At 36.1% G+C, this 15,340-nt stretch overlaps 1 protein-coding gene across 4 annotated transcripts; it reads right to left on the bottom strand.

The window, feature by feature from the left end:
- Window positions 1-5,043: 5,043 nt before the first annotated feature.
- Window positions 5,044-15,123, bottom strand: LOC133692149 (cysteine-tryptophan domain-containing zinc finger protein 7-like). Of its 4 annotated transcripts, XM_062112874.1 has the most exons (15): window positions 14,500-15,123; window positions 13,597-13,669; window positions 13,357-13,487; window positions 12,838-13,227; window positions 11,406-12,730; window positions 10,860-11,272; window positions 9,149-10,773; window positions 8,923-9,074; window positions 8,083-8,243; window positions 7,361-7,521; window positions 6,122-6,979; window positions 5,898-6,017; window positions 5,674-5,779; window positions 5,494-5,564; window positions 5,044-5,324 (listed from the first exon to the last, which is right to left on the bottom strand). In XM_062112874.1, the coding sequence occupies exons 1-11, from the start codon at window positions 14,677-14,679 to the stop codon at window positions 6,785-6,787; spliced, it is 4,806 nt and encodes a 1,601-aa protein (XP_061968858.1). In that variant the 5' UTR covers window positions 14,680-15,123; the 3' UTR covers window positions 5,044-5,324; window positions 5,494-5,564; window positions 5,674-5,779; window positions 5,898-6,017; window positions 6,122-6,784. The 4 variants fall into 4 exon arrangements, with proteins under 4 accessions (XP_061968858.1, XP_061968856.1, XP_061968857.1 ...); XM_062112872.1 differs by lacking the exon at window positions 5,494-5,564; XM_062112873.1 differs by having other exon boundaries at window positions 5,674-6,017.
- Between the last annotated feature and the right edge of the window lie 217 nt (window positions 15,124-15,340).

Below are 15,340 nucleotides of genomic sequence, written 5' to 3' on the forward strand. Positions count from 1 at the left end.
GTTGGAAAATAAATTGATCATCTCCTTTTCCAACAAAGAAGGATTAATATGTGCAGCTGTCTTATGCCACTTTTGGGTGTATTCCCTTATGGACTCCTTGTTGTCCTTTCTATAGCTTGCAAGCTTGACCTATTAGGACCCACATCTATATTGAGCTTATATTGTCTAATGAAGGCATAAACTAAGTCCTTCCATTTTTTTTTATCTTGGTATTGTCCAACCACATATACCAAGTGAGGGTAATGTCACTCAAGTTGTCTTAAAAGAAGTGAATCAACAGTTTCTCATCATAAATCACCTTAACCATTTGTTGCAGTATGCTTTGAAATGAGTTACAGGGCATTAAGTCCCTGTATATTTATTAAATTCAGGCACTCTAAATTTTTTAGAATGACTACGTTAGGCACCAAACACATCTCAACAACCTTTATGAGATCATATAGGCTAGTTCCTTCAAATGCTCTCATCCTTTGCTCTAGAGCAACTAATTTTTTCAGGTCATCTTCTTTTGTCATCTTGTCCTTTTAAGATTCCTTCATTGTAAAGTCATTGGTAAATGGCGTCCTCATGGGTATGCTAGTTGAGCAAATTGAAAATATATGGCCTATTGTGATTCAAGTGGCACCTCATTTGCCCCTAGATTTTATGGGTTAAAAGGAGTTACGGGTATAGGTTCAGGATGAGCTGTAAATGTTGTTTCTCTGGATTTAGATCCTAAAGCCTGTTCAAGTAGACTAGTAAGCCTTGCAACTTCTTCTCTAAGACTTTACAAATATTTTTGGTGTTGGGCTTTTAACTAAGCTCGTTCTTCATTTTTCATTTATCTTTTTCGCAATCGAGTGTTATAGGGGTGTTTTAGTAAGGAACCTATATTTCAACCCGCTAAATGAAAATTATGCAAAAGTGTTATGCCAACAAGGGGATCTTTCTCTACTCTTATCTAAGTTTGAGCTTTTGATAAGCCTTTCAGCCCTCAATTCAAATAAGTTCCCCTTTGTCATCTGTAACTACTCAGACTCTTATACCCTATGTGACGACCGTTTGCCACCTAATGGTCTTGGAATTCAAGATGTCATGCTTTCCATGGTCTGCCTATGATATTCTTGACTTTGGCGTCAATGAATATTCAACTACAAATATTTCAAACTTTAACGTTGGTAAATGTTACGTAACCCAAAAAGTATGGTATTCCTAACTCAGATACCAGTAAATAAATTAATTAAATTTGAATTGAAAAAAAATATTTTTTTTCTTTAAAAAAGAAAGATATGTATTGCATATCAAATTCGCATTTCATAGTAAAAATCTACGAACCAAATATACATCAAAGTCAATAAAAAAATGCGAGGAACCCATAAATAAATCAAAGAAGAATCCCAAAATTTTCTAAAATTTTTTAATATTAAAAAAAGCTCGTTTTGCTAAATATCAAAACAAAGAAAAGTGAAATAAAAGGAGAATGCATAAGGGTGTGTTTTTGCTAAACACACCCTTAGTCCAAAACAAATTGAGACCTAGGCCTAGCTTGGCCTCAACAGTTCCTGCTTTTTTTGGGCTAAATCTAGCCCAGCCATACGGCCCAGCCCGGTTACTAGCTGGCCCAGCCCGGTTACTAGCTCAAACCAGTAACTGGTCAATTCTTTATATGTGGGCGTGCATGAATCATTCACGAGGGGGAAACAAAAACAACTTACCTGGTGGTGACGTTTCTGCTGGAGTCTTGGAAAAAGATCTTGCTGGTATTCGTTGCTGGAATTCTGGGAAAAACTAGGATTCCCCTCTCTGCTTTTGAATTCCCCTTCCTTTTCTCTTTCATCTCTTTTTTTTCTGGTTTTTTTTGTTTTTGTTCTTCTGGTTAATTCTCTTTGTTTTTGGTTTTGTGTTCTTTATTACTTTCGCCTCCCCTTTTCTCATGTATGAAATCAAGGAGAGAGAGGAAGATAAGTTGTGTGAATTGAGGATATGTTTAATGAGAATGGCAATTATATCTTTGAACAAAGTAGCAAACTCTAAAATGCTATTTCTTAAAAAAAAAGAAAAAAAAACAAGAATAAGCTTCAAAAATACTAATAAGGTATCAAATCAGTGGGATGTATTACTACCACTACTACTATTTTTATATTAAGATTATGAACTAATAACTTACCACTTTCTCAATATTTTTTTGCTAAAAATCATAAATTTGATAAAAGAGCAATTTTTTTTTAAAGACAAGACAAAATTAGATATTAGTGCGAATGTTTGTGATTATATGTGATTATATCTAATATGATAAAAATAACCATGATTTTTCTATCTTATAATGATACATAATCTACATTTATTTTGTTTTATATCTTTTATTTTTATTGAAAATTATATTGGAGACAGAACAAGTAGCTTAAGAAGATAAAACAAAAGGAGAATATTCAGAGAAAATTAGATAAAAAAAGATAAAAGATAAAATAGAATTTATAGTATACTAATTACTAGGAAATGTAAGATTTGCAAACAAAAAACAGATTATTTGATATAAAGTTTTCTTTGAATTTTGTATTAAAAAAATTCCTTCCTCTAAAGAAAAATCTATATTATTTAACAACAAAATAAATGTGTTAATAATATTTTCTTCCAAAACAAATGGAACCAAGATTTTATGGAAATTTTGTTGATGGTTGCTACCTATCAAATAAAGCAACATTGGATCTTCCAACTTGAAAAAAAAAAAAAATTATGGGATGTTCACATGACTAAAAAAAATCATTATCCTTGAGCAACGATGCATGTAGCCAGTATAATATTTATATTTTAAGGACGTATGAAAAGTAGTATATGCCTTTAAAGATTTATGAAAACCTAATTAATTTCTTGTGAGATCTCTTCAACCAACCAGGCCCTAACTAAAAATGCTTGTTTCTTTCTTTCTTCTTCTTCTTTATAAATAAGTTCAAAAAGGAATTTAGTCTCCTACACCATAACACAAAAGGTAAACCCTAAAAAACTCGAACAAATCATTTTATTGCTAGCTATTTTTTTAATGTCAAATGTATTCCATAAAAAAAAAAAACAACCCCACTCTCAATTATATGACTAGCAAGTTAAAAAAAGATAAAAGACATTAAAAAAAGATATTAATTAAAAAAAGCGATGTTAGAAAAAAATAGCATATAATTTAACTTGTCAAATCTGTATTTCAAGTCATGGATTCAATCAGATTTAATAATTTTTTTAAAAAAATTTATATTTAACCTTAAATAAATAAATAAACAAAAGAGGACAAAAAAAATCGGGCTCTTAGGCCCATGACCCTGCATGTCTGGGCCATTGCAAGGAAAAGCCCAGGCGCATGAGTGGGCCTTCATGCCCATGCGCCTGTGCTTGGTTTTATTTATTTATTTATTTATTTGGTATTTTAAAAGAGTAGATGACATGTTGCCGACCTTTATTTTTTTTTGAAAAAAAAATACTTCATTTGCGAACCCAAATTCTGGTTACCCAGTGATGGTTGAAAAATAAAGGCAATATCTTTTTAGTCTAAAAAACCCTAATTTTTAGTTATTTCAACTTAAAAACACCTCATCAACACCCTTTAAACACCTATAAACCAGTCAATCAACTAAAATTACCTAGAAAAGATAAAAAAAAAATATAAAATCAAACTGGGTTAAATTTATCTTTCTCAACTTAAATTTATTTTTTCGAGTAACATTGAAGTTTTAAATAACCACCATCAAGCCCCTCTCATCTTACAGAACTTACAAACACCAAAAAAAATCATTTTAATTTTTGAAAAATGACTTGAATGACAATCTTTTCTCTCATTGTTGAAATCTAGCAACCCCTTTCTCTTTTTTTTTTTAACCAATAATTGAAAAATACTATAAATAAATTTTTATATAAAAACTAATTTTTAGAAAATCTAAAAGGACCTAAATTATATAATTTGGATTATTTTTAAATTTTGAAAACCTAAATGCATTTTAAAAAAAAAACTTACACTCCACTTATGATTAACACTTTTTTCATTTAAGTCTCTCCTTTCAATTTCATCCTTGCCTAAAATATAAAAAACAATTGATTTTCAATTAGAATTAAACCATATAAAATAAAACTTTAAAGGCCAAAATAAATTATTAAAAGATAGGCTATAATGTTTTGTGAAAATATAATCAATGTCAGCTCCAAAGTATTTAGCCCACGCGTTTTTTTCTTAGTTAATATGGACTGCATCAGTACTTGCATAATTTTGGCGTTCTAATGGCATTAAAAAAATAAATGAATAGAATAAAATAAAATGGTATAGCTTACTTCAAGAGGTCAAAACCCCAAAATTTGGGCATCATGGGTGTTTATTGAAAGGGTATTGGTATAGTTTATTTCAATATGTAGAAACCCCGAAATTTGTTGTGTTTATTTATTCAAGGTTTTCCATTTTCCATATTTTCAATCAGAAAAATAAATTGACTTCTTGGCCCTTATGCCGAGGCTTTACAAAATTTACTAAGCCATATGGGTGACACTTCTCCCAGTATGATTTTGACTCGATTATAAGAGGTATCTTCAAAAATAACTTGAATTTAAACCTATACTAAATCTCCTCTTTGAACAGTATTAAAGATACACACATCTCCAGCATCGACATGATACAGACAACATAACTTCAAAAATTATACTGTGTTGACGACAGAGGAGCTGGATGAATTTCAAATGCTATTCCAGTCGTTCCCTGCTGCTTCCCCCTTTTTATTTAAAAGCCAGTCTTTGAACATTTTCCAAGATTTTATGTGATATCTGCTTGTAAACAAGTGGTTTCTTATAGCAACGCCCCCATTAAAAACTCAACAATCGCTCCTCTACAATTCACCCTACAACAGCTTGAGAACATATTTCTTATACCAGGAAAAGATTCCACTTTATTTTTTTTTAAGAAAAAAGCAAGAAACGAGAAAGAAATCAATTTAGCTAGTGTGACTCACCTCGAAACATCAGATTCTCCCTCTGTTCATGGCCTCCATGCATCTAAGCAAATCCACGAGTGAACAAACAAAATTCCATGCCCAAGCCTTCCAAAACTTTTTTTTAATTTCCATCTCTTTATTCAAAATCTTTTGCTATGATACATGTGTTGAAGTGGGTAAGCACAAAGATCAGCTGGGATTGGATTGGAGATGGAGGTCAGAATCTCATCATTCATTAATGTACAACGGATTATGAACATGGCTCCAGAGTTACAAAACAATTGAGATGCAGGGAACAAAGACGGGGGAGCATAAAATAAACAGAACAAACTGAGACGAATAGTGCAAAAACCAGACTGCCACTGCAACTGCCCCAAATCACTGAACCTGAAAATAAAATTCCAGCTTAGAGGCCACTAAACAAGCCACAGAAAAATCAAACTGCAAGTAGTTTCCGACAACTGCTTGCCTAAGCAAGAGGAAAGTTGACTTAGTGCAGTTTGCAAGCTCTGTGAAATAGAGTGAATTATGAGAGATTTAACTGATTAGGTTATACCTCTAATCACAGTCAGAAGTTATTGATGGATTACTACAACAATAGATAGATTCATTTCCAAACAACTACGTCTGCCAAAAAAATGGACCAATAAAGGAAGAGTTGCATTTTCATTATAAAAATATTGAACTTCTATAATTTCTGTCATGATCAATTAGAAATTGGAGAGAATTGCTTTACCTGCAGTCTGCATTCACTGCCTGATGGTTTAGCATGAAACAATCCCTCGGGAACAACCAAAAAATTCCCTTTAAGATAACTTGAGTTTACATGTACATGACAGCCACTGCCAAGGAGTGCAGGAGCAGGGAGGGAGTCAGGGATCACACAGTATACCAATAAACAATCCAACTAAATGCTCACAACTACCATCACTCCACAAACCTTCTCGGGCATAACCTCACCTCATGCAACAGTAATGTCATTTTTTCCACTATGGAACTATCCAACTTCTTCCTACTGTCTATCTATTAACAAAAGGGAAAGAGTTTCAAACTGCAACTACAAAAGCTCAAGAAGGTAACCTGCAAAACCATAGGAAAAATAGAATAAAAATTGATGATACAGAAGAAAGGAAAACAAAATATCGCTCATCAAATGAAAAAAGGAAACGAATTGCATAGCCAACCTGAGAATGCCCTATCATTTTTACATAGTGCTTGTACCAAAGAAAGTGTGGTTTCTGATAGTCAAATCATGATGTTAGCGGCACATATATTACAGTTTCCAATCCTCAAAATATCTTTCGATGAGTTGTGAATAGTAAATCAACACAATGGCAAAACAAGAACTCCATCCCGGAAAAATAAAAAACAATCTCCATAAAGATGGGATCCTCTGATTTCAAAATTCTAAAATCCCCTGTAACTTTATAGTTGGGGATCTCTACTCTCATTCCATTATTTCTTGAACCACGATCATTTTGGACCACACAAAACTTCCTTATTTCTACAGTCTCCGAATTCTGCAGAAGTCTTGTGAACCATTTGTCCTCAACACCAATCTTGAATGGCTTAAACAAGTGAGGTCGTTGTCTGAATCATAGAGCAGCTGAAGTATGATTACAAAAGGACATACTCAAAGTTCAATATTATCCTGCAGTATACACATGTACAAAGAGCACTGAGCTGGCATCTTGCTAACAACTGATCCCTCAAAAAGACATATCAAGTACTGCAACGGAGAGATCAGGTTGCTTTCTTTCCTTCCCTAAAAGGCCAAATCCCAAGAATACACCAACCAAGCAAAACTTTCTTGAAGGTTGTTATCATCTCATTTAACAACTCGGCTCTTAGCGGCTTATAGCTTCAATTGCAAGCCGCACCATTCGTAGTAGTCCCTCAACATCTTGGAAGTTAAAATCAAGAGCTGTTTTAATGGAAGAAATGCCCTCTCCACACGGGGCTTCTCTAAAGCTGGCATTAGCTGCTGCAAAAGCAAGGCGTGATTTTCTAGAGGCTTCCATTGCAGAATTTACATCCTGTGCCTGAAAAATCACATTTTACGATGCTAATATTCCTGACCATTTCATACAGGTGTAAACTTTTGAACCAAATAATGGAGCACCAGCTTCTGTTATATATGACAGCAAAGTTTCATGGGTTGATTGACTTAAACAGACACCGACAAGTGACAATTTCATGACCTATGGTGCATAATGAGAATAAATGTGATGCTCTTGTACCGGAAAGGAAGCACCGATCAATATAGGTGTTTCCTATCAAACTTTCTGTATGTTGTAGTCAAAATATATTCCTTGGCCAATATCTTTATATTCCAATGCTCAAAATTATGTTTTAAAGCTCCCTCAATGAGATAATCAGAGGACAAGAAAAGCTTTTTCTAACACAAAATCTGAAATACTTACAAATCTGAGCAACCGCACAAAGTTGGGACGATTCCGAGCAGCAATAATGTGACTCCCAGTCACTTGAGGAGAGCCCATACCTTTAGTCAATGGAACTTTGTCTGGTGTTGTTGTGTTGTTCAGGTTATCAATATCAGAGGCAGAGGAAGAAGGTGATTCACCTATAAATTATGAATGAAGAATGGCATCACAGCAATTCACAAGTACCCATTGAATGGCCACATTAAGTATTTGGAAAAGCTAAGAGCCCAAAGAGTGACAAAATGTTTATACGACAAAAGAAATAAGAGAAATTTCAATCAAGTACCTTGGGATACAATACTAACACATGACAGCATATATCAACACAAAATCATAAATTGAGCAGACATAAGATTTGGACAGCCTTTCTTGAGTATCAAATGATTCCTACGCAAAATGCAGAAACTGGGAGCTGAATATATTGATTCATCAAAAAAAGTCACACTGAAATCACATCTCTCAATAAACTCTTCTTGTGTAAGAAGGTACAAAGTCCAAGAGGTCTGATTCAAATCAGTGTTTTATTACATATGATGGCAACTTTACAAATGAATTATGACTAAGTTTGGCATTTCCATAACAATGAAGTGCCAGGGGTGGTTTGTCACATAGTAAATTTTGTAAACCCAAACACAACAGTGACTAATAGTCGTTTTACAATCACGAGATTAAAGTAGAGATCATTGCATGTTTCAAATTACCTGGAGGAATAACTTGTAAAGCCATATGCAACTCGTGCCGATCTCTATTTGCACTAGTATGTGAGGAATAAATTGCCCTCATGTATGCAACCTCCATGCATTTGTAGGCCAGAGCAGCAGCAGCCATGTCTTTGGACTTCTCGTATTCGTGGGCGCAAAACCTAACATATCATGAGGTTTAGCAAAGGAAGGCAGTAAGGTAGCTGCAATAACTCATTCATTCCATTAGAAATGAAATCGTCAATGGAAAATGCTAACAATTTTTTTTAATAATAAAAAAAACTCCTGAGTTAGATAACAAGTTTGAGAAGAAGTCAAAGCACAGACTAACAAAAAACTAACAAAAAAAAAAAGGACAGCTAAGAGCCTTAGTTCACATAGCATGACACCAATGCCATGTAGTTTAGTCATGAAAGTATTTCCACACATTACCCAAAAAGGAACAAATACAAAAACACTAATGCAACAAATACAAACAATTGTTGTTTCAATTATTACGTGGAAAAAGTGTTCTGCAGTTAAAAAATGAAATAAAAACATCAACCGCAAGGCCAAGTTAACCTAAGCCATGTGCCATTTGTGGTCGAATCAAAGTTAGAATGTCAAATCCCAACATAGTGAAAACAAGCAAGAGACACAAAAATGGTACCAGCATTTCCAGCATCTATTTGGCCAGTTCTAACTATTTAAACAAATAGAGTCACCTTGTTGCAAGTTTAAAAAGATAAACTAACAAACAAAAAAGGCATCATTCGATGGTTCTGAAAACATTTAAACCCTCCATCCCATCCACCAAAAGAGACAAAAGAAGACACTTCATCAAGCTCCACACTGACTTACTCGCACAGTTTTGCAGTGCTACTGTAAACTTGCATTGGCTCTCCATTTTTGGCATTCTCACCACCACAGGTTTCCAACAGAGATGCTCCATGAAGAAACTTCAGAGCTGCCTCAAAGTAAAGCCTTGTACTCTCAAGATTGGACCCAGAGTTCTGCAGAAGGTAACCACATTGGAAAGAGTTGCATATTAAAGAAAACAAATTCTTAAAAGATAAACATTAGAAACCTTCAGACGATCAGCCATGTGTTTCAGATTTTTAGCTTCTTTCAAAGCATTGTTAGCAGCCTGACTGAAGGAATCCCTTTTAACTGCACCTGGAGCATCATGATCCCTGACCCTGTGCCCATTTGATGAGACATTTCTGGAACTGCTGTGATGGTGATGCATCCCATTTGGATGATCAACCTCTCGATTCTGTTTCAACCCTTTCCATTCATTATCCCCAGCAGAGGCATTTACAGCCAACATATTTGCCCTGTTTCCTTCGTGGGATCCAGGATTTGGATAAGGGCAGTCAGCAAGTGTCTCATTTTGAGCTCTTCCAGAAGAAGGCTCCTCCACACTCTGCTTTGCAGTAGAGACTGTATCATGGTTTCTGGTAGCATCAACTTTAACATCCGCACAACTGGGTCCTCCACCATTTAACTGATTCTCTCTTTTACTATTATCACTCAACAATTGTCCTGCAGAGTCCTTATCAACATGTTTATTCTGATTTTCCTCAGATTTGATCTCAAGCTTCACTTCAGCCTTGTTTTTGCAATTTGTTGGTTTTACTTCACAGGCAGGTGCTTGTGCATTAAAGGAATTGGAAACTTTAACTTCATTTTCAAACTCAGAATTAAAATTCCTATTCTTGTCCTTGGACCGCGAAGAGGAACCATTTCCAGACTTCCTTGGATGAGACCCATCAACAAGATGGTGTTTTTCTATTTGTGTTTTATCATCAAGGAATGGATCACTCCCACCATCATCTTCCCTGTCAGAAAATCTTCTTGGGCCACCTAGGGCAAAGAAACCAGCATCAGCAGAATCATCTTTCTCGGTGACATTCTTTCTTGCTGATGGAACTTTTTCTGGTTTTGAAACTCTCATAGGTGATGATGAAACTGATTCTACCGGTGAACCTTTTGCATCATGGAAATTGGCTTTGGTTTTGTGGGAGCTAGAAACTTTGGAAGAGCTAGAAGTAGCTGCCAGATGTAACAGTCCCGAGTCCCTCTTCAAAGAATCCACACCATCCAAGCTCTGCTGAGAAAGGGTGCTCCCTAGGTCATGTCCTTGTTGCTGATTCTTTCTGTGGCAACCTTTTTTGTCTGTCCTACCATTGCTTTTACTTCCACTGGCCTCCTTCCCTTCGGACCTGGATACTCTGGCCTTCTTACCTTTCCTGTAGTCATTCCCACTCAACTCCTCCTTGGCCAAGATATTACTATCCTGGAGATGATGCCCAGTGTTTGAAAGGGAAACATGATAGAGTTGGGCATCATAACTTTCCTTCACTCTCCTTTTTTTTGTATCTTTGTCATCACAGTGGCCCACATCCACAGACCCTTTATCCAAGGAAGTGCAGACACCATCCTTTGTTTTTCTAGAAGAAAGTTGAGCCCAGTCCTTTTGATCATGCTTTATGTTCTCAAAAGCACAATCGTTGTGTTTGGGAAGATTCTTCCCTGATGACGTAGTAATCAAAGCATTGTTTGAAGTAGGACCCACCTTTTCAATTGGCCCACCATGATCAGATGTCCAATCTTCTGGCAAATCTTCAGTTCTAATTTTCTTAGCAGCTTTAAAAGAATCTTGATCAAGATCTCTTTTGCCTTTCCCCTTTGATCGCTTAGAACCACCACCTGAGTGTGTGTTAGCAAAGAGGTAAGTTTTATGCTTCAAGAAACAGAAGTTTTAAGGCACAAAAAAGCTACTTTAAATCCTATACCTCGGTCAGAACAAATGTCCAGTCCTCTATGCTTCTCTCTTGGCTTATGTTCAAGTTTCTCCACAGCTAAATGGCTAGACTTGCTCAGTTTCAAGGAATGGGGTTCAGTTACCAAAGGAGATGGTTTCACATCATTTAAGCTTCCATTTGTCGCCGATACCTGTAAGCTCTTCTTTGCAGGGTTTGACAACCGAATAGGTCCACCTTCTTTATACATTATATTTGGTAACTCCTTTAAACCATGCTTTTTTCTAAGCCCAACATGTGAATCAAGATTTTGGTGGCTCTGATCAGCATTCCAAACATCAGCCATGGTTACTCCAGATATATTCCCACCAGAATTGTTCTGTTTAAGAGACCGAGTTGCAAGTGTTGTTTCATCCTCACTAAAACTACACCGGTTCATACCAGGCCTAAGGCATTTATGATTTAAAAATCAAACATCAGAAGATGAGGAAGATGCATTAAACCAACAGATTTTATTTCTAACTACTCAATAGGATTGGTTGTTTCTCTGCAATGTGTAAAATGTAAAAGGGTACTTACAGCCAGTCAAGCATGCTACACAGCCACTTTTCAGGCAGGTCATCAGGGTTTGTACGAGGTGGAAGAAGCCGCCATTTTTGACACTTGTCACAACAGACCCAATTATCTTCACCAAGAGCAGTATCAGGTATGGGCCCGTCTCCATTGTGCACAACTCCAATTGGTGCAGCTTTAGGAAATGCTTCAGATGTTAACAGCTTGTCCACTTTCTTACTGCTTGATCTTTCCTTAAACATGCTGTTACTTCCATGTGTGCTCTTTTCAACCATTTCTAAGTCCCCCAGCTTATCATCATAATTCTTCACCAATGGACTCGTCTGGATTTCTTCTTGTTCTAGTTCTATGTCCCCAAAAAACTCTCTGTATCTATCGCCAGCTTTTCCAGAATTCTTTTTTAATTTCAAATCCTCTGACTCCCCTTTAGTTGTATGTTTGTCTGCACAACTGATCTTCTTATTTTTCAGTGACAAAGACGAGCCAACCCTCAGACTCTCCTTTGGTGCCTCGGCAACTACATTGCCATGACTTTGACTTCCCTTTAGTTTCTTTTTTCCCTCAGAACAGGACTCCTTAACATGAGGTAACTTCATACCTTCCTGTTGATAAGGCATAGCTTTCTCATCAGCATTCTGTTTGGGAGGTTCTGTTGGAGCCTGACCTGGAGCCTTTCTCCCCTTGGAAACATTTGAGTCAATTTTGACTGACTCATAAGGCTTTTCTCCTTTGCGGTCACCATCTTTCTTTGAGGAGACTGACTCACTGCAAAGAGTGCTAGTTTTTTTATCTTCCCAAACCTTTCCTGAGGACTTGGATTTGGAATTATTGATCCAGCCATTCTCCTGGATCAATATTGGCACCGGCGAGTCCTCTTTAGTAAGACCAGAAAAACCTTTGTCACTCATCACTCCCTTGGACACGTTAGGTGCCCTCATTCCTTTTGAAATGCCAACAACAGCAGAATATGAATTTGACAAAAGTGGAAGCTTTAAGGTGTTCGAAACAAGCTCCTCACAAGCAAAAGTGTCTAGTTCTATCTCCTTCGATATAACACCACCATTCCCAGAATCCTTATTAACATTGCTCTTGGATTCTGCTGAAAGGTCATTTCCTGCTATTGACTTTATCTTCTTCTCTCCAAACATTGTCCCATCACCCTTCACAGAGCTAGAACCATTCACTACAATGCAAGAATTTTCTGGTCCGAACCTTGGAACAGGCAAGCATTCAATGTCTTTCAGTAATTTTTCCTTCTCTTTCAAGTGGATTAAATCATCAGGAAGAGGTGATAGCAGCAGACCTCCGGGCACAGGAAATGATGTCATTATCTGCTCAATCACAAAATCAAACCAAATACATTCTCATCATTGCCAAGTTCCAACACAAAGTGTAGTTGTGCATGACAGGTTAGAAACTTTCAGGGAGATGATTTTACCTGAAGAATATGAGCAGGAGATTCAAGACGAGCATCTTGAGGTTCATGAGACATCTCATCGCTCTCAGAGGGGCTGTCATCCAGTGAGGAAGATGGTGAGACATCAAGCCCAAGACCACTGTAGATGGCAGCATTTTTTTGTGTCGACAAGTTATCGGAACCCACTTTGATTCGAACTTTCAGCATTTTCTGATCTGGTAAACTAGCACATTTCCTGTTTACAGATTCATCTCTAGGAACAACTTCCTCAGCAAATTGAGTGGATGGCACATTTGCTTCTTGTTTAACAGACTCGTTCAAGGAGGATGATGTTTTCAATACTGTGGAGGAAGGTTCGATTCTTACTGATTGAGATGCAGTTGACGAAGATACAGAGCTATGGCGGCCACCCTATTTTAAGAACAAATAATAAAAAGTTCAAGATAGTAACTCCAAAGTCAATGAAGATTTAGCTAAAGGTTCCTTCTTGAAATCAATTATTAACTAGTGATATGCTCAATAATGAAAATATATATCCACCTCCAGTTGCAAATGGTTTGGAGATCTAGATGCATTGAAATGTTGAATTTTTGGTGAGGTTCTTGGGTGAGACCAAACAGGAGACCGCTGATATGTAGGTAAAAATGAACCATAACCACCAAACTTGGCCCCTGTAGAAATGTGAAAATCCCAGAACAATAAATATCATAATACAAACTCTAATTTAATGCAGTTGTTTTTTGCTGCTGAAACTCCACCTTCTGCAGAATATTGACTTACCCAAATTCTCAGCTGAAACTCCACCTTCAAAATCTTTTTGAAAGTGTCCCAAGACATCTTGAAGTTTCTCATCCTTGAAAAGGAAAGAAAGAGAAGCAAGCAGTTGCATATCAGGAAAGAAGGAGAGTACAAATATACACAAGTATGAACTGACAGAACAGCAAATAATTGAAAGAGCTGCAACCTTTGGAATAAAAAACGCTCTATACATCTCATGTTGTATACCTAGGCGCCACAAATTTCAACTAGGCAATCAAGTGTCAGGAAGCTACTATAAGTGAATTAAGAATGTTGACTCCTGGTTCTAACCCAGATACGAAAACCTAAAATTCATGAATTCAAAATTTCGATATTCGGTCACATGCTGCTCAAATGACAAGCTAAAGTTTTCGAAAGGTTCATTTTCTGGAGCTTGCTTGTATTCGCATAGTCCATGCAATCCCACATCACTGAATCATAACCAAGTACATCTTTATAATAATTGAACAAGCTCAGCACATATGTCATGTCTCCACAAGAATGAAGCTGCCACAACATTCACTTCGTATATCAAACCAAACCAAAACACCGTGTTTAAACATCTAAAGCCAATAAAACCCAAGCACTGAAAGAAAACCTACTAATTTCATCTACCCTTCCCTTCCTAAACACAATCAAAATCCTGAGCAATTATGTTCTCAAGGACCAGAAAGGACATATTAATCAGATAAAAATTACCAAACTCAACATTGCAAACAACCAGAATTAAGACTTAAACATCATAATTTGGATCTAAAGCACAGAAAAACAACAACGAGAAATAAATTCAACAGAACAAAACCAGACTTTCACAAAATTAAAATCAAACTTAAATTATTCTCAGAGACATATTACAAAGAAAGAAAAAAAAAAGAAAAAACTTACTATGTAAGAGAGAGCAATATCAGGGTCAATGCTCTCATCATAATCATCATCATTGTTGGTGTTAATGTTATGGTAAGAGCACGCTTCCCCTTCTTCAAGCTCAGTATCTTCCATCTCTCTCTCACTACCAAACCCTAACCCTAAATCCTCTCTCGCATCTCTCCTCCCCAAAGAAATCATCAAACAACAACTACAAAATGTTAAAAAAAAAATCGAAAAGTAATTTAAGCCCACAAATCCATAACTCTCTCTCTACAATACCAAACAGAAAAACAAAGCCAACCCATTTCACGAAACCGAAAACCCACCAAGGATTTCCAGCGAATTAGACCCGATCACTAGATTCAAATCGGTACCAACCGATGTTTGGATTTTTATTCTTTTTAAGAACTAATTATTAATTAAGATTTTAAACAAATGATATCGGTAATAAGAACAAAAAAAAAAGAATTTGGCTTGATTTATTGGGTTTGGGTTTTCGCTAGGGTGCGATCTCTGTAGCTGGAATCAATTGCCCAACTCTCTCTCTCTCTCTCTCTCTCTGGATTTTGGTGTCTACAGCAGCCGCGGCTTTTCTTTGTTTTTTTTTTTTTTTTTGTTCTAATTCATTTTTTTGTTTATTCTTCCAAGGAAAATGTTTGTTTAAATTATTTATTTACTTTGATAAAATAAAAAACTAAAAAAGGAGAGAAACAGAGCGATCTAACCAGAGACTGAGGAAATAGAGACTAGTATTTACTCTTCGTTTTTTTATATACTTATATTTTGACCTCTGCAGCCTCTCTTCTTCTTTTTTTACTACGCTTCCTTTGAAATTCTTAGGATCATTTTTGCCAAGCCC

Source organism: Populus nigra, chromosome 4, assembly GCF_951802175.1.
Source record: "Populus nigra chromosome 4, ddPopNigr1.1, whole genome shotgun sequence".
In the NCBI taxonomy this organism is placed as follows: domain Eukaryota; kingdom Viridiplantae; phylum Streptophyta; class Magnoliopsida; order Malpighiales; family Salicaceae; genus Populus; species Populus nigra.